The following is a 19,868-nucleotide window of genomic DNA, read 5'->3' as shown; positions in this document are numbered from 1 at the left end:
CATTCCAAAAAAGTGCCATTTTAAGAAGCGATTTTCTTAATTTCCGAAATGCTCGTTTGCCATGTCTGTTTCCAAGACATTATTACTTGTTCTATGGACTACAGTTGTGATGTAGCCAACACTTTTTTTCGCAATATTCATCTTAATATTTTTCCAAGTTAATTAAGTACTATATGATTTTAAAAATTGTAAAGTACATACCAGAAGAAATTGATGAAATGCGCTCCAACTCTTCTAAAACAGGATTTGATGTGAAACCAGCTTTAGTTACGTTTGTCCAGCGTGAAAATAATTTGACTGTGGGATTTTTTTGTCACATTTTCGCGCCAGGTAGTACGCTTCCTAAATATTAAAATATTACTATGAAAAAAAGTTTGTTAAACCGTTTTGATAAAATATAGTGATTATTACATTTTTAGACCTCTCTCTAATCACAAGTTTTATTATTTTATTTTATTTATATAACAACGAAGTGGAACAGAGTGCATTCCTAAACAAAATTTCAATTTTGAAACTCTGAAAAAAATAATGAAAATATTTTTTTCAAAGCTGCACACTTCAACTAACTTAAATGGCTTTTGTAAAGGAATGAAATGAATTCAAATTAAAGAGTACTAAAAATTAATAATGAAATGTTAAAACTGTGTCGATGTCTATAATTAGAAAAGGCATTATAAATTTATTATATTTACCGCTTTTTCTTTCGGGAAAACTTCGCTGAGAACATTAGACCATTTCTGCATTTCGGAGTGTGTCATTTTCATAGCATTAGCAGCATAAGTGTCCACAATGCAATGAGTTAGTATACTTTGGTTTTTTGCGTCCAAATAACCGTATTTTTCGCTGTACGCAAACAACATCTGCCCTTTTAATGTACTGCTGGCTGCAGCGAGGGAGGCAGAATATTCAGCTTTCGAAACAGTGGAACGGATCTTGAACGGTGAGTAAAAAACGTTAAATAATGCAAAAAGTGTTTGTGACTTTGTGAAAAATTTTGATAAAACAAGTGTTTCGATTGTGCAATTAAAATAGTAATTTTGGATAATGAAATTGATATTCCGGGTATTTTTAAGTGTGATGTGCTGAACACGTAGATCGCGACAGACTGCAAGCGACACCTGCAAATATTAAAATACACACGTTCTTATGGACAATGTTATGTACGCTTTCAGTCTGTCGCGCTCTACGTGTTCAGAGCGTAACTGTCAACTTATTGCCATTGTCGTTAATTAATTAAATAAATTATTTTAAAGTAACGATTTATCATTAAATATTTATGATAGTTATAAAAAAATCGTACTTTTAAATATTCATTAAATGCGCACTTTTTGCACTATTATTATTATTATTAAACATATTTTATGATTATATATAACATTTTGTATTTTATTTTGTTTCTTTTATTAGCCGTAAATGTTGGCTCAAACGTTTACGTGTTTTTGAAGATCTGAATGAAAAAACACCTAAACACATTTTTGCGAGTGAGCGGCATTTTTCTAATGAAATGCGTAACGCAAAAAAATTGCGTCCGAGAGCCGTTCCGGACATCAATTTAATTATTGAGCCTATATTTAACGCCCCAAATGTTTTTTTTGAAAAAACAATTGAAGTGGGCGTTGATGATTTTTTCCCCAAATGGAAGGATCTGCCTCAAATGCAAACGGTGCATGGAGGCAGCTGCTTCCGCTTTTAGAAAGGGAAAACCGGGATAATATTTTAGAGCCTCTGCCACTTCTTGAGAAGGAACTACTAAAGAGTAGTGAAAAAGCCGCGCAAACAGGTAGAGGTCTGACAGCAGGGACAGAGAGAAAAAAAATTGAGGGAAGAGAAGAGGATTTTAAAAATAAAATTAGATGAAAAAGTGCAGGAGGATAGGAGTTTAAAAGCTCAGTTGGTCCAAATGGCAACTAAATTAGAAAGATGTAGGGAAATGTTAAGAAGTGATTCATTTAGGGAAAAGTCAGATCCTCTTGAGATAGTTTGCAGTAAAGTTCCTCCTCAGTTAGGTGAAGGATAAGGATTTTCTTTCGAACAAAAGTTCATATCAGTTTCTTGTGATGAAATGTCACTGAATAGGAAATTTGATAGGTTGATAGATCTTGAAGATTATGGCGATGAAAATCGCACATCTAGAATAGCCACAACTGCAATGACCATAATGGTGCAAGGTATAGGTGGGGATCCTTGGTCCCACCCGTTAGCTAATTCTTTTGTTAGAGGCTCATGTAAAGGGGATGTCCTCAAGAAATATATTCTTGAAGCCATTACCCAACTTCAAAATATAGGGCTAGTTCCTTGCCATTTTGTTTGTGACCAGGGTAGCAATTTTAAAAATTTAGCTAATTTGTTCGGTATTTCAATGGCACGGTCTTATTTCATTTAAAGGTAAGGAAATATGTTTTTTTTACGATAGCCCCCATTTATTATAATGTAGTCGAAACTGTTTACAAAATAAGAAAAATAAAGTTGATTTTAAAAATAGTCGCGTATGTTGGTCAGATATAGTCCATTTTTATAAACAGAACTCTAAGTCGAGTTATCGGTGTGCGCATAACCGATGCTCATATTTACCCCAATACGTTTCAAAAAATGAAAGTTAAATTCGCGTCTCAAGTGTTAAGTAATACGGTCGCTTCAGGCATGCTTTCTCTTTACAGCTCGAGGGAATTAAGCTCAAATAGTATGATCTTTATTAATACCGCAGATTTCGTTTATTTTTTCAATAATTTATTCGATACCTTTAATAGTAGTTTCACTAAGGCCATTGTACCCACTAAAAAAGTTTTTATAAGTTCCCCAGAGCAAAACCAGTTTTTAGATGAGGCAGAAAAATTTTAAAAACAATTCGGGTCGTAGATAAGTTAGGAACCAACAAAACACATAATTTCAATTTATCAATGGGTGGTTAATTAATATTAATAATTAAAGACGATTGTGACGATTGCTGTCACACTCAGGATTTCCTTACCTCAAGATAAGACGACTATGTCAGGATAGCTGAGAACATTTTTTTGGTCAGATTAGAAGTAGGGAAGGTACTAGACTTACACCTTTCATGTTCTCTAGTTTATTTAGGATGTCGTGAGGTTTGCGTTACGTAAATATCGTAACAAAAGGTAACTGTGAGCTGCCTTTAGAACCCGAAGCCACAGTTAATTCAGAACATAGCCATAATGTTCTTCTTAATGCAATGATTCCGTTTTAAGTAACCTTCCTTGGCAGGATTTCCAGGGTTTACCACGGCCCGAACACTCCATTGTTAGATCCATTACTTTAGAAAGTAGTTTAGAAATTAACTTTTAAAAGGAAAATGCTTTTAATTATTTTTGCAGCTACCTTTATTTGAAAATTTTTAAAATGCACACATGCCTCCTGCCATTACCTTATTTAGGAGATGAAATTCCTTCAGATGAATTCATCTTCATACACCAAAACCAGATCGATAAATGCAACTTAGTGAAGCCGCCTGAAGAATTTGTTGCATTTATTAATAATTTAGAAATAAAATTTGTGGAGGAATTTGGCAGAAATTGTCATAAAGTAGGTGTAGGAGAAATTCTTTTCACTAAATTAAAACATATTAGACCCTTCTTGTGTTATGAAGACTGTGACCCAAAGGTAGTTTTTGCTCTATTTATTAGAATTAGGATTTATTTTGTGGCAAAATTTTTAAATAAAGATTTATCTCTACCCAATTTTAAGAATAAAATTTTGTGTGTTTCACATTTGTGGTTTTTATCTTCCTTTTTAGTGGTCGCAATGAGCTAAATACTATATTTAATACTAAAATAAGGTTTTTTAAGCAGATTCGCACAAAGAGGCTCCAAGGGTAGAAAGATAAAGATTAAAAAGTTTTTAATTACAAATTAGAATTTGGGGCATAAATATTGGCATTTGTACCTACGTTTAATTTTATAGTTTTAAGTATTATAATTTATTAAAATTCTGTGATATGGAGTAATATTGTTTTTGCTAATTTTTTTATACAATATGAATTGTTTTCGTTTTGTTTTTTCATTTTTGTATATAAATAAATTTTTGATGGGGAACCGAGCACCTAAAAATAGCTTCGGAAACGCGCCCTTTTGCTTACCTGATAGGTGGTGTGGAAAATGCGAATTGGGTGTTTCATTTGAAATGCCCAAGAAATAGCTTTTTTTCTGATCTGGCTGCAATGAAAAATGTCATAAAAAACGCTAATTTTGAGGCGCTCTCACACTGGAATAAGTTTGACATCCCTTTATCCCTGGAATGCGTGCTGTTGTATCAACAATAAAAATTTTAGTAATAACAAGATAAGTGTATTTTTACTTGAAGTGGAATCAGGCTGGTTGGAGTTTATTTTTAAAAATCAATAGGTTATGGGCCCAGACAAATTTGCGGCTAAGTGGTGAAGTGTTTAAGAAATTTAAAGAGCCAGCAAAAGAAAACGAACAAAGTAAAAAGGAATATAGAGCCCTTTAACGGGGAAAAATATTCCATTTGGAAGTTCAGAGTAAGGGCGCTGTTAGAAGAAAACGATTTGTTGAGTGTAATTGATAAAGAACAAACCGTGATAAGTGAGAAAGTGAAACTGGCAGAAAGAAGTGCAAGAGCCTTGTTATCGAATATTTGAGTGACTCGTTTATAGTTTTTGCCAACAATGGGAATGCGGCTAAACAGATTTTGGACAATTTGGATACTATTTACGAGCGTAAAAGCCTGGCATCTCAACTTTCATTACGCAAACAATTATTGTCTTTAAAATTAAAAGGTGATACTTCGCTAGTGAACCACTTTCATTTATTTGATGATCTGGTAACTGAGTTAGTCGCAGCAGGAGCCAAAATAGACAAAATGGATAAAGTGTCTCATTTACTTTTAACACTTCCGAGTAGCTATGATGGAGTAATAACTGCAATAGAAACTCTCACTGAAAGCAATTTAACATTAGCCTTTGTAAAAACATGTCTTCTCGAACCAGAATGTTCCCGTTGAAAGTAAGGTTGGAGACAGACTGGATCAGATGGCAACGACAACGCAGCCAGAACGTGCATTTGCGTTTGTGATGAAAGTAGCGGTAAAAGAGACACAGACTCAGATGGCAACAACACCGCGGTCAGAGTGCCCGTTCGAATTTATGATGAAATTAAAAATTCCACTGAAAAGGCAGCAGATCACTTAATAAACAACATTACTTTGTTTTCCGAGTATGAGAAATTAAATCCAAGTGTGGCAATTGAGATTGCAAAGTGTAGAGAATTTGAATATGCTACTGCGAAAGGAATAGTTAACCTTAACAGTTCTGGGAACAACATTAGGGGGATTCTCTTGCTCTTGCAAAACCCTTGCACGGTGCACGAATTGCAGAATTTTTCTCTTGAAAACAACAACAACAAACACACACAGAAAATTATTTGGAATGGCTGTAAAATATTTCAGACAAAAACCCATGTTTATTTTCCTGCAATGACACGTAAAATTATAATTGCAACCCTGTTTTAACTGTCATTTTATATAAAGACATATTTCGCCGTTAAATTGTTGAGGAAAGTAAGTTTGAAATAGTTTGTTAAGAATGAATGCAGAAGGTGCGCTAATTCACAATAGTCATTCTCAATAAATTGACCGAATCAGCCTATCATATTACACTAGATTCTGTAATGGGTGCTCTGTTGGCCTTGCATATTTCGGAATAGGATTTTTGCATCGTACAATCTTGCAAGAGCATGAGAATCCGCCTATTGTATTACAAAATGTGCTGTATTGCAAGGGAATTCCGCACAATTTACTATCCGTGAAGAATATGCAAGATGCTGGAATGTCTCTCGAATTTAATCCGGATGGGGTTAAAGCAGTGGTCGGCATGAGAGGATCTGTCACTGTGTTGGTGAGCACGAAAAAAGTAGCCCACTGAGAAATTGGAATTAAAACTAAGCAATTTTAAAAATTTTATAAGCAAAATTACAAAATAAATTATTGTTCAATAAAATTTGAAAATTAAATATGTTTTCACTACGTTGAAGCAAAAATATATGAAAATATTCAATAAAACTAAAAGCTATATATAAATAAAAGATTATTCAAATCTCAGAGCAAATAATAAACAGATAAATAAGAAGTTCTGCAGTTTCTCGAAATGAAGGGAATAATTATATACATACTTATATAATATAAATATAGCTAAACTAATTGTTCAATGTTATATCTTTAATATACATTTATTTATATCAATCTTTTTATGAAAATATCTTATTAAAATAAAATTTTTTAACCCTGCTGCTATGTTTGGGTCAATTTGACCCAATTTTCAGTAAAACTCGTCGAAATTCGCGTGGTAGTCTAGTCGTATTGTATTGATTCTTCTTCTATTTGTTAACTGCAGTAAAAGGAATAGATAAGTATGAAAATTAAAATAATATCTGTTTTTTATGTTGCTGGAGGATGCCAAATGTAATTTCATTACACTTATTACGTTGTTGGGTCAATTTGACCCACCTAGTATTTTGAAACATTTTGCCGTTTATTATTACATCACTCGATCAAAAACGCCGACAAAGAAAGCTAGTTATCGGAAATCGAGTATATTTTGCACAGCTCTATGTTTATATATTCTCGATAAATTTATAGCCTTTTCGAAAAAGGGGAACTCCCGTTTTATGCACCTGTGCACATAGTAAGTGTCAATTGTTTGCTTAGTTAGTAATTTTTTGTCGCGCCGTAAGGAGCTTATCAAAGTTTTTATAAAGAAAGTGATTGCTAAATATATATTTCTACAATGTCCCAAAGGAAGAGAGTAAGTCAAGTTATTTAATTTACTATGTTTATGTTGCTGTTACACATTTTTATATTTTTATTTTTGAAAAGAAACTAAGTATTGAAGAAATACACCAAATTATTAATTCTGATGCTGAGGATATTTTCGACGAAAGTGATAGCGATGAAGACTTTGTACCTATCGCAGAAAATGAAACGGACGATTCAAATACTTCATCCAGTGAAAGTGAAGTAGATGTCGGTTTTGAAGGTAGCAATGCGACAGAAGAAGTCAATTTGCCAAATATTTTATCGAAAGATAAAAGCATAATATGGCATGATCAGCCACTTCCAATTTCAAGAGGCAAAATTCCTCGAAATCAAATTTTATATCGAAGTCCTGGCCCATCAAAGTGTGCTATTTCTATGGTCACAGACATAAAATCCACTTTTGATATTTTCATGCCCTCAAGTATAAAAACATAGTGGTAGAAATGAGCAATATCAAAGGATTGCAGTTTTTTGGAGACAATTGGAAAATTATAGACCTTATAGAATTGGAAGCATACATAGGATTGCAAATCTTAGCAGGAGTATACAAATCGCACAATGAAAGTCTAATTCATTTGTGGGATGAAAATAATGGCAGACCAATTTTTCGGGCCACAATGAGCTTGGAAAGACTTATGAACACATCAAGATGCCTTCGTTTTGACTCCGCTGCAGACAGGGATGAGAGAAGACAGCGTGATAAATTAGCACCAATAAGAAACATTTGGGATCAATGGAATCGGCAGCTCAGGTCATATTATCACTTACATGAAAATGTAACAATAGATGAGCAGTTAGTACCTTATAGTGGTCGTTGCAGCTTCAGGCAGTACATTCCATCGAAGCCCGCAAAATACGGCTTAAAAATATGGGCTCTATGTGATTCAAAAAGCAAGTATGCCTGGAACATGGAAGTTTATTTAGGACGGGCAAGAAATACGCAACCGGAAAGGAACCAAGGTAATGCATTTATAAATTGGCTTTTTGTATGTCTCAAACCTATGTACAGTATAAATAAACCGTCTCTATACAAATATTTTTAGGTGAACGTGTTATTCTATCCCTATCAGAACCCCTTCCCAGAGGTCACACTATTACTTGCGATAACTTTTTTACGACGTACAATCTCGCCGTTCAGCTACTTCGCAGGAACATTACTTTAGTCGGTACAGTGAGGAAAAATAAGCTTTTTTTGCCACGAGAAATTGTCGACATGAAGGAAAAGAACGTTTTAGAAAGCAAATTTTTATTTACGGAGAATGTAACTATTGTATCGTACGTCCCAAAAAAATATAAATTTGTTGTAGCATTGAGCTCCCTTCACCATTTTCCACTTGTTGATGAGGGTGACAGAAAAAAACCTGAAATAATACTTCACTGTAATAAAACAAAAGCTTGTGTGGATGCGCTTGATCAGCTGGTAACTAACTATACATGTAAACGTCAGACCAAATGGCCAGTTGCCCTCTTTTTGAATATGTTAGATATATCGGCATATAACGCATACGTAATATGGACAGAGATAAATCCCTCATGGAACACCAACAAGCTTTATAAGCGAAGACTTTTTCTTGAAGATCTGGGAAAGCAAATGGTCGAACCAAATATTGTCCGCAGAGAGAGACTGCCGCGAGGAATCGCTGCTAAGAATATAGTAAAAAATATTCAAGAAAACTCCAAATTTGCAGGAGAAGCGTCTACTTCTAATATTTCTGCCAGAAATGAATCCACCAAAAAACGACAGCGATGTTTCTTCTGTCATCATACAAAAAATTCGAACAAATAATCAGCTGTTTGTAGTACGTGCCAAAAATTTGTTTGCAAGGAACACAACAGCTTAGTTTGTGAAAATTTCCGATTAAACATACATATCTAAACTATTTTCTACAATTAACATACACTTAATTAAAAATATGAACTCTTTCAATAAAATAGTGTTATTAATGGAGTTTTTTTAAGTGGGTTAAATTGACCCAAAACACTAGTATATGTGTAATTTTTTCCTAACAAAGGAGAAGAATTAAATGGGTTGAAGAAATTTTATTGCCTTGTTTGGAACAAATAAATTTTAAATCTGAAAAAATTTGTTCACATATATAAGTAGAGGGAAAAAATGATAAACACTTAAATGAGTATTTTTTTCAATTCAGGGTAGAATGAATCATCCAAATTTTGCCAGAATTTAATAATACTTGATTTGAAAATGGAAACGTATTTACAATTTTCAATTTTTTCGTTAATTTCACATTCAATACGAGCTCCTATTTGATCGGTGCGCCGCGCCACACTTTTAGGTGTTAAGGGAAGTTTATCTATAAATGTTTGATTATAACTAAGTAATAAAGACTCCATCGGAAAACGGCCTACCCTGCCTAACAATCTCCAAACTAATGGGACTTGATAGCTGTGTTTTTAGGTTTTCATTAGTACGTTCACTATAATCTAAGTATTCGCTTTTACGTAACCAATCATATATTTTTTGCGCCGCGCCACACTTTTAGGTGTTAAGGGAAGTTTATCTATAAATGTTTGATTATAAATAAGTAATAAAGACTCCATCGGAAAACGGCCTACCCTGCCTAACAATCTCCAAACTAATGGAACTTGATAGCTGTGTTTTTAGGTTTTCATTAGTACGTTCACTATAATCTAAGTATTAGCTTTTACGTAACCAATCAGATATTTTTTGCAAAAAAATTTATATATTTTTTTTAAATGACATTTTCGTTCTTTTTCATCTAAATAATTAATAGTATAATGAAAATTAACAAAATGCCTTTTAAGGATATATTCCCTATTATCTTTAAAAGACTTGGAACATAAAAGGCATTGCATGGCACCAAAGGCATTTAGAATCATAAAATATTTCTCGCAGGGCATATTTGGTTTTGCGCTATACTCTCGCGTGATGTTAATTCGTTGCTGGCTCGACAACGACTGAACCAAGAATGATAGAATACAAGATTACGACGACCGCCATTACGAAACGTCATAGTTCCGTGTTGAGAAGAACAAGAGTGAAAAACTGTCAAATGGCTTGCAAATTGTAAACAGAAAAGTAAACACTTTTGTAAATTCGCAAAATATTATTAATTCTTTCGATTTTAATGAAAATTTTTAGTGAAGCGATTGAATATTGTTGAGTGAAAAGATTTGAATCATTTCTAAAGAAATATATCGGCCAATTGATAATAAAATTGTCTATTAAGTTGTGATTCAAATGGAGAAGACGTTTCTTGTGTTGTATATAAATATATACATATATTATAAGTTCAGATGTATCAGATGTATGAAATTATGATAAAAGAATTGTGAAATTATTAATTTAGTATTAAATATATCATTTCTTTTGCAAAATAACACCCATTTTTTGGCAACTTTTAAATCGGCCGGAAAACTGAAAAAACTCGTTTTCGCATAATAATTATTACAACAAGCCACTGCACATTTCATTTTAAAAAATTAATATATTTATGCTTAGAAATTTAAATAAATACAACAGTACAGTGCTTATTCGAGCTTGGCAGTAATGCGCAATATTGCGCAAACATCATATTCGATGTAAAAATGTGGCAACTCGTGCAAAAATCAGACGTTCGAGCGAGTATAAATTTGACACTTGATGCGCGCCAAATGTCATCATTATGCATCAAAAATTTTTCTACTGCGCGCAAATATTTTATAGTAATTCTTAAATAGTTGTTTTTTGTTGCTTCAAAAATTTTTGTATTGCGCGCCAATAATGGAAGAAGAGAGGTAAGTAAAAGTGGTATTTATTGAATTTAATAATATATATTATATCGTGATTTATATTTTTTCAGTGAAAAGTTAAATTCACCGGTTACAAAACTTCTAGTAAGGTCCCGACTTGACCTGGAGCCCGAGTTTGCTGGCGGGAAGAGGAAAAAGTCTGTCCTATGGGGTAAGGTGGTCGAAAATATGCGTATTATAAATCCGGAGGTGTCGCAAACAAAAGAATTTATGCAGAGGAAATTTTTAAATTTGTTTGCGACGTATAAGAGGATTAAAAAACGCAACGACGCGACAGGTCGAGGTGCCACGACGTGGGAATATTTTAAGGATTTTGATAACGTTTTCGGAAATAGGCACTCCATTGAGCCTCCCATAAGGAACCTCCAGAGCTCACTGCAATATTTAGTTGAAAGTGGAGTGAGTGAGGAGGAAAGGTGCGTGGAAGAAAGCGATGCAGAAGGTGTCAGTCGAAAAAAACGACCAAAACTATTGCATGTGAAACACTGGATTTTTTTAAAGAAGAAGCGCGGAAAGAGCAGATTCGGCACGAAGAAACTATGATGATCGAAAAGGAAAAATTGCTGGTTGACAAGGAAAGGATTAAAGCAATGTTGGATTTGCGGCAAGTTTTGGAGGGATTGTGCCAAAAATAAAAAGTGTTCATTTTATAATAAACTTTATGTTTATATTAATGTAATATATATTATTTTATAAGTATGAGTTCCTATTTTCAATAAAATAAATATTAAATAATTAATTCATATTTTATTAAAACAGAAACAGAAAATGGTTTAGTATTCTAGGGTAGGTGATTTTAATTAAATTAACTGATATAACAAGATTTCAATCAATTAATCATTTGTTTGATATGTACATACATATATACATTATTGAAATAATACTTCTATGAAATAAATAGCATTTTCAAGTTATTTCGTCTGATAATTCCCTCATTAGTGTCATTTATATTTTCAGGTAGTTCAATCATATCGTGATCATTTGAATTTTCTAAATTTTCAGGCATACTCGTATGATTGTCTTCAGAATGAACCGGATTGCTTCGCAGTATAAAATTATGTAAAATTGCGCAAGCTAATATCACAGTTGATATGTCTTCTATATTGCGCATATCAATATGATTCAATATTTTGAACTTAGCCCTGAAAATTCCAAATGTTTGCTCGATAAATACTCGGGTTGAACTCATATAATAGTTGAATTGTTTTTCCTCTCTGGAAAGATGTCCGTTATCTCTAATAGGACCAATTAAGTATCTTGAAACAGGATATGTTGAATCGGCTAGAATAATTGCATCTTTCGCAAGTTTTATTTGTCCAGATGTGATCCTTTTGTAAAGTGGACTATTTTTCCACACATTGGCATCATGACAGCTATCTGGGTAGCCGATGAACACATCTAAAAAACAGAACTTACTGTCGCATATGGCCTAAATAATTGATTATATAACACTTATCTTAAAATAGATCATTAGCCAAGTACATACCTGCATAATAACTGAAAAATTTCCTTTACGGTCATAATAACTGATTGCATCTGTTTGAGGAGTGTTAATTTTGAAATGCGTTCCATCTAAGCATCCGACAACAAAAGGAAATGAATTTACCCGGCTTGTTTGAAAGTTTTCCATTATTTTTTTCTGCTGTAAAACTGACGGCCAACATATCTCGTTTTTAAGTTTGCAGATTGTCTTGATTGTTTTAAGGAAAAGTTTGTGGGCAGTTCCTTGCCCAACATTAAATCTATCGGCAAGCTCTCGATATGTGACTCTACTATTGCTTAGCTTCCAAAGAGTCATATGCAAGGAATGTTCCAAGGAATATTCCCCGGGTGGTGTTGACCAAAAAGGTTCTAACGCATTTTTCAAGTCCTAAGACAAATTAATTTATTTATCACGTACTTCCACAAAGTAAACAACAATACTTACTGCAAATGTTTCACGAGTCATGCGAAAATGCGTGAAATATGTATAATCGTGGTACATTGGAATTGTTTTCCAAACCTTTATCATCTTCGTCACTGTTCTCTTTTTTGAAATTTCAGCGAGGAACCACTTTCTCTTTCTTAAAAAATTTTGTTTTCTATTTTTTCCATACTTAAGCAGCAGGTTATTATCACTGCTTTCAAAATTATCTATCGCTATATTTATTAAAAAGTTCATGGTTAAAGTTTCACTTTCGGTCACAATTCGCGCAAAATATTGCAATTATTTTGCTTAAGTATCAGCTGAGCATCTGCAACAGTGTTGCAAATTGAGTATCAGGGCTGCAATATTGTCGCAGTTATGGAGTGCCTCGAATAAGCCCACACTTACACTGGTTTTCTTCATTTGAACAATTTCCACACATGCTACTCTATTTATTGTGGATGTGCCTAAAACTAATTATATACATATTTTCTCGCAACAATATTCTAAACATTCCACTGAAATTTTTCCTGCAAAGACGAATGAATTAATATTATTTTGGGAATTTCAAAAAGTGTTTACTTTTCTGTTTACAATTTGTATGCATTTCTGTGCTTGTTCTTCTCAACGCAAAACTGTTACGTCACGAAATTGTTGAACAATGTATTTGTTTTTGTAAGAATTGTCAAGAGCTAAACCGAAAAAAACTAACTGTAAACTAGTGTCGTAATCTTGTATTCTATTATTCTTGGACTGAACGATAGAGCGTAAGCGTACGTGTGAAGTTAGTTTGTAAAATTTTGCTTTGAAATGCCGACCACTGATTTGATAGTAAAGTATATGCATTTAAAATTTCAAATGATGCAGAATATCGCTTGTGGTATGATCGGTTAGGTCATATTAGTGTGAAAATTCTTAGAAATTAAACGAGATGACTTGTTTGAAGATGTTGAACTTATAAAAACGTACAGCTAGATAGAAATGAATTATGTGAGGCGTGTATTAACGGAAAGCAGCCTAGGCTAAAATTTGAAAAATATAAAAACAAAGAAAATATTAAACGCCCACTATTCGTAGTTCATTATAATGTATGTGGTCCGATAACGCCCTCAACTATTGTCAATAAAAACTACTATGTAGTATTTATTAATCAGTATACACATTACTGTGTGACACATTTAATAACTTAAAAATCAGGCCTGTTTTTGTATTTAAAAACTTTGTGGCGAAAAGTGAGGCTCTTCTTCTTCTTTAGTGGCGTAGACACCGCTTACGCGATTATAGCCGAGTTAACAACAGAGCGCCAGTCGTTTCTTCTTTTCGCTACGTGGCGCCAATTGGATATTCCAAGCGAAGCCAGGTCGTTCTCCACCTGGTCCTTCCAACGGAGTGGAGGTCTTCCTCTTCCTCTTCTTCCCCCGGCGGGTACTGCGTCGAATACTTTCGGACAACATGACCTAGCCAGCGTAGCCGCTGTCTTTTAATACGCTGAACTATGTCAATGTCGTCGTATATCTCGTACAGCTCATCATTCCATCGAATGCGACATTCGCCGTGGCCAATGCACAAAGGACCATAAATCTTTCGCAGAATTTTTCTCTTGAAAACTCGTAACGTCGACTCATCGGTTTCTGTCATCGCCCAAGCCTCTGCACCATATAGCAGGACGGGAATTATGAGCGACTTATAGAGTTTAGCTTTTGTTCGTCGAGAGAGGACTTTACTTTTCAATTGCCTACTCAGTCCGAAGTAGCACCTGTTGGCAAGAGCAATCCTGCGTTGGATTTCAAGGCTGACATTGTTGGTGATGTTAATACTGGTTCCTAAATAGACGGAATTATCTACATCTTCAAAGTTGTGACTGTCTACAGTGACGTGAGAGCCAAGTCGCGAGTGCGACGACTGTTTGTTTGATGACAGGATTATTTCGTCTTGCCCTCGTTCACTGCCAGACCCATTTTCTGTGCTTCCTTGTCCAGCCTGGAGAAATCAGAACTAACGGCGCGTGTGTTGAGGCCGATGATATCAATATCATCGGCATACGCCAGCAGCTGTACACTCTTATAGAAGATGGTACCTTCTCTATTTAGTTCTGCAGCTCGAACTATTTCTCCAGAAGCAGATTGCAGAAGTCGCACGATAGGAAGTCGCCTTGTCTAAAACCTCGTTTGGTATCGAACGGCTCGGAGAGGTCCTTCCCGATCCAGACGGAGCTTTTGGTGTTGCTCAACGTCAGTTTACACAGCCGTATTAGTTTTGCGGGGATACCAAATTCAGACATCGCGGCATAGAGGCAGTTCCTTTTCGTGCTGTCGAAAGCAACTTTGAAATCGACGAAGAGGTGGTGTGTGTCGATTCTCCCTTCACGGGTGTTTTCCAAGATTTGGCGCATGGTGAATATCTGGTCGGTTGTTTATTTGCCAGGTCTAAGGCCAGACTGATAAGGTCCAATCAGTTTGTTGACGGTGGGCTTTAATCTTTCACACAATACGCTCAATAGAACCTTTTATGCGATGTTGAGGAGGCTAATCCCACGGTAGTTGGCGCAGATTGTGGGGTCTTCTTTTTTATGGATTGGGCAGAGCACACTTAGATTCCAATCGTTGGGCATGCTTTCGTCTGACCGTATTTTACAAAGAAGCTGATGCATGCTCCTTATCAGTTCTTCGCCGCCGTGTTTGAATAGCTCGGCCGGTAATATATCGGCCCCCGCCGTTTTGTTGTTCTTCAGCCGGGTAACTGCTATTCGAACTTCTTCATGGTCGGGCAATGGAACGTCTGCTCCACCGTCATCGATTGGGGAATCGGGTTTGCCTTCTCCTGGCGTTTTACTTTCACTGCCATTCAGCAGGCTGGAGAAGTGTTCCCTCCATAATTTAAGTGTACTCTGGGCATCGGTCACTAGATCACCTTTGGGAGTTCTACAGGAGTATGCTCCGGTTTTGAAACCTTCTGTAAGCCGCCGCATTTTTTCATAGAATTTTCGAGCATAACCCCTGTCGGCCAAGTTATCAAGCTCTTCGTACTTACTCATTTCGGCTTCTTTCTTTTTCTGTCTGCAAATGCGTCTCGCTTCTTCTTCAAATCTCGGTATCTATCCCATCCCGCACGTGTTGTGGTCGATCGTAACGTTACGAGGTTGGCAGTCCGTTTTCTCTCCGCTGCGGCACGGCACTCGTACCAGCTGTTCTTTTGCACTTTCCGAAAACCAATGGTTTCGGTTGCAGCTGTACGTAAGGAGTTTGAAATGCCGTCCAACAGTTCCCTTATACCGAGTTGTTGACGAGTGCTCTCAGAGAGCAGGAATGCAAGCAGAGTAGAAAATCGTTCGGCTGTCTGTTGTGATTGCAGCTTCTCGACGTCGAACCTTCCTTGTGTTTGTTGACGTGCAGTTTTTGCTGCACCAGAGGCGGGTGCGAATCTTGACTGCAACAAGATAGTGGTCCGAGTCGATATTAGGACCTCCGAGCGTACGCACGTCTAGAACACTGGAGACGTGTCTTCCGTCTATCACAACATGATCGATTTGGTTGGTGGCTTTTCGATCCGGAGACAGCCAGGTAGCTTGATGTATCTTCTTGTGCTGGAATCTAGTACCACAGATAACCATATTTCGGTCCCCGGCGAAGTCAATCAGCCTCAACCCATTTGGGGATGTTTCGTCGTGGAGGCTGAATTTACGGACCGTAATGCCAAATATACTTTCTTTGCCCAACCTGGCGTTAAAGTCGCCAAGCACGATTTTGACATCGTAGCGGGGGCAGCTCTCATAAGGGCGCTCCGAGCGCTCATAGAAGGCATCTTTGGTCACATCGTCCTTCTCTTCCATCGGGGCGTGGGCGCAAATCCGCGATATGTTGAAGAACCTCGCTTTGATGCGGATTGTGATTAGACGTTCATTCACCGGAGTGAATGATAGTGCTCGGCGACGGAGTCTCTCTCCCACCACGAATCCAACACCAAACGTGCTCTCGTTTATATGGACACTGTAGTAAATGTCACAAGGACCTGCTCGTCTCCGCCCTTGTCCCGTCCATCGCATTTCTTGGACGGCGGTGATGTCAGCCTTTATTTTCACGAGGACATCAACCAGCTGGGCAGCGGCACCTTCCCAATTAAGGGTCCAGACATTCCAGGTGCATGCCCTAATATCGTAGTCCTTATTTCGTTTGCCATGGTCGTCATCGTTTCTGGCCACTCCCAAGTGAATGGCGATCAGAGAACTTTCCTCACTTGCGTGAACTTCTACACATGACTCCATCCTCCAAACAGTGAGGCTCATTTCAACTTAGAAACGCTAAATCTATATACTGATAACGGCAGGGAATACGGCTCTAATGAAATGCGCTAAATTTGTGTCGAAAAAGGTATCAGTTATCATTTAACGGTTTCTCATACCCCACAATTAATTGGTGTTGCAGAGCGGGCTGATTAGAACAATCACAGAAAAAGCGCGCTCTATTATTAACTGTACTAAACTTAATAAAAGTTTTTAGGGCGAAGCTAGAAGAGCAAGAGAAAATATACTTTTGTGTGAAAGTATATAAACATTTTCTTTCCGATTTAAGGAATGTGGTTGATGCTTGGAAAGTTTTATACATCATTTCAAAATGAACTATATTTCATAACAATGATTTTAACTAATTTAGGAGGAATTTAACGTTTACTTTGAATTTCCTTCAAGAAACGATTGAAGCATGTTCGCGAATAACGTTGTTAGCGACAATTTTTTCAAAACCGGGTTTTTTGCAGATTACTGTTATAATGGCTCTCTTTTATCAATCCAAATCAAAATTAGGCATATTATTGCACTTGTTCGTATTCAAATCGCATTTTAATATGTTATGCATAGTGGAATAACGTGTTAACATCCATTTAATTTGGATATAAGACGTTTTTCCATTTAAAGAGTTTAATTTCGTGTTTTTTTTTAGTTTAACTATTTTATTAATTTTTTATTTCAATTTATTCATTCTTAATAGACAGATTACTATTGAAAAAATAAAAAAAAAAATCCAAAATAGATAAAACTTTAAGCTTTAAACGTTTATTTCATTTCCTGAACATTTCTAAATCTGTTGCGTACAACGTTATTCGCGAACATGCTTCAATTGTTGATTTCATGTTTCTTCGCAAAAACAGCGTTGCCGTATTCACAGTTTATTAAAAAAGTGTGTTAAAAATTAGTACTAGATTTCTTCAGAACTGCATACTAGCACAAGGAAATTTACCGCAGGAAAATTATGATTACTTCATAAATATTTATATCGTCATTTTGAAAAACTCTGACTATATGATCAATATGAAATGTAATGCCTTGAAAAATGATTTCAGTTGTTGATTTGATTACATCTTTCTTTGTTGCCAGTACAAAAGTCACATACTTAGGTACATATATTCAATATAGTGTTTTGTGTATGGGAGAGGAATAGAACGAAGAAGATCTTGGAAAGAAAGAAGATCTCTCTCTTTGTTCTCTCTCTCTTACTACGAGCTTTTTTTAAAAATTACTTTTTATGCACATGCGTACCTAGACACTTTGCTGTAGAAAAAACTTTACTTACTTGCTTGTAGACAACGAATTCGTGCTGTTGTATCAACAATAAAAATATTAGTAACTAGCTGATCCCGCAGCCGTTGTCTTGCGTGAAATTATATGTTTTGAAATGAAAAGAGAGTTAAATTTATCATTTTATTTTTTCAATGTAACGCAGCTTGATAAACAACATTTTTTGGTTTCTGTTCCGGTGTGCAGAAAAGATGGTTTTCCAACTCGTGAGCACGCCACGTACTATATCTGGTCGTGTGAAAAATATAGCATTTCCAAATGTATGCCACACACTATGCGACTATCCTTGTGTCCTGTTAATTGTCATCTCAAATGCAATTTTCACTGGAAACGGAATTCGTAGAATCAAGCATTCTGCCCCCTTGTATTCGATAGCGCAGATTGTGAAACATAATAACGATAGATCCAACTTTGAGACGCAAATGATGCGGTGGCATACCAAGCCTCTCCAAAGAATTTAGAAATTACACTGGATAATTCACGGCGTCGTCTTCATTGTCAAGACGATCGATCGATTTTTATGAGCGCAAGTCTGCCGGAATTTGACTTTGAATCTTCCAGATTAAGTCAACAGCATCGGCATTTTTGGTAGCTAACATTGCGCGGATTTGAAGGCTGATAAGTCGAAATGATTATCGCGAAAAGTGTGCGGACTTCATTTTCATGTTAACATGTTTCAGGATTTGTGATTGCTGGCTTACTTCTCCAAAACTTGCACAGTACGCAATGACTTAAATAAGGTTGAACCGCGTAGAAACAATCGTTGTTTTTCGGGTGGATTTTGTTAATTCGTCCGAAGGCATTAGTTGAGAACACACCTGGATGTCCATCTACTGGTTGGCCTTGCTTTCTGCGCAACTATTTCTTCGACGATGCATTCCATGAATAATATCAAGGTATTTCCGAATAGAGCAATGTTCTCGCAAACGGATCACTGACGAAAGTTGAGAAAAAACTCGTCAAGGTCAATTTTGTTGCTGACGGTGTTTCCACTGGCTGTGCTGTATACTCTAGGTTGAAATGCACGCTTTGGCCATTCTCCAAATTAACTGCAAGACGCACAACAGTCGGAAAACGTTCATGAATTGCAAAAGTAAATATCCTACAAAGCGCTTTATCGCAGTTCACGTATCGACCGTATCGTTCAAGATCAAAAACCGCCATGTTGCTTCCTTTGGTGACGTAACTACAAACGTAATTTATCGATTACACCAAATTGCAATTCTCAACATTGATATGAGCTTTGAATGTAAATTAGACAATAATGGTAAATATAGTACGATCCACGTGTTGTCAACTTCAATATTCATTCTTCTAAATTGAATGCTAAATGTTCTGCCAATGTCGTCTGGTGAGCGACGCCGATAGAGTGGCTATCCATCATTTCCAGTTTTGGTTTCCGAAAGAAAAGCACGTGGATAGGGTGCATTTATTGTCAGACATACAAACCGAAGTGGGATGTGGTGTCCGCAAGGTCCATGAACCACATTGGTTTTCATCACTTCGTATAATACTGAATCTTTCTCTGCATCAGGAATTTCCGCAGAAATGATTTCATCAATTTGATCTGGTGTATCCACTATCCAAAATGGAATGTTTGCCTGTCTTTTGCCACTCAACAGAGTGCATCTAGCACCTAACAGCACCACATATACATTGCTTCAAGATAAAGTCCATCAAACACCGTAACTGTTGTTTGAAAAGTCGTGCTGTGACATCGTGACGATCGCTTGCTGATTGACCACGATCCATAATTCCGCACGTATGTCACTGCATCCTGGGAATACTTCTTGCCTTGCCTTGGGCTGCAAGGTTGATGGCAAAAAGAATGCCGAC

The 19,868-nt window shown here is 36.1% G+C and overlaps 2 protein-coding genes across 2 annotated transcripts; one reads left to right on the top strand and one right to left on the bottom strand.

The window, feature by feature from the left end:
* The first annotated feature begins 6,576 nt into the window (after window positions 1–6,576).
* On the top strand, window positions 6,577–8,726 carry LOC126765930 (piggyBac transposable element-derived protein 4-like). Its single transcript, XM_050483661.1, has 3 exons — window positions 6,577–6,775; window positions 6,847–7,746; window positions 7,830–8,726. Exons 2-3 carry the CDS (start codon window positions 7,230–7,232, stop codon window positions 8,570–8,572), a joined length of 1,260 nt encoding a protein of 419 aa, XP_050339618.1. The 5' UTR covers window positions 6,577–6,775; window positions 6,847–7,229; the 3' UTR covers window positions 8,573–8,726.
* A 2,697-nt stretch (window positions 8,727–11,423) lies between these two features.
* Window positions 11,424–13,207, bottom strand: LOC126765934 (uncharacterized). Its single transcript, XM_050483666.1, has 3 exons — window positions 12,485–13,207; window positions 12,044–12,427; window positions 11,424–11,986 (listed from the first exon to the last, which is right to left on the bottom strand). Exons 1-3 carry the CDS (start codon window positions 12,716–12,718, stop codon window positions 11,444–11,446), a joined length of 1,161 nt encoding a protein of 386 aa, XP_050339623.1. The 5' UTR covers window positions 12,719–13,207; the 3' UTR covers window positions 11,424–11,443.
* Between the last annotated feature and the right edge of the window lie 6,661 nt (window positions 13,208–19,868).

Source organism: Bactrocera neohumeralis, unplaced genomic scaffold (assembly GCF_024586455.1).
Source record: "Bactrocera neohumeralis isolate Rockhampton unplaced genomic scaffold, APGP_CSIRO_Bneo_wtdbg2-racon-allhic-juicebox.fasta_v2 cluster11, whole genome shotgun sequence".
Lineage (NCBI taxonomy): Eukaryota > Metazoa > Arthropoda > Insecta > Diptera > Tephritidae > Bactrocera > Bactrocera neohumeralis.
This window is presented reverse-complemented; position numbering and strand designations above follow the sequence as displayed.

What these genes read in the sequence shown, in the direction of transcription:
- LOC126765930 (XM_050483661.1), top strand. Translation starts at nt 7,230, where the DNA reads ATGAGCAATATCAAAGGATTGCAGTTTTTTGGAGACAATTGGAAAATT. An exon ending in GCAACCGGAAAGGAACCAAG is followed by an intron (nt 7,747 to 7,829) that starts GTAATGCATTTA and finishes AAATATTTTTAG; the next exon opens with GTGAACGTGTTATTCTATCC.
- LOC126765934 (XM_050483666.1), bottom strand. Translation starts at nt 12,718, where the DNA reads ATGAACTTTTTAATAAATATAGCGATAGATAATTTTGAAAGCAGTGAT. An exon ending in TGACTCGTGAAACATTTGCA is followed by an intron (nt 12,428 to 12,484) that starts GTAAGTATTGTT and finishes AATTTGTCTTAG; the next exon opens with GACTTGAAAAATGCGTTAGA. An exon ending in ATTTTTCAGTTATTATGCAG is followed by an intron (nt 11,987 to 12,043) that starts GTATGTACTTGG and finishes TCAATTATTTAG; the next exon opens with GCCATATGCGACAGTAAGTT.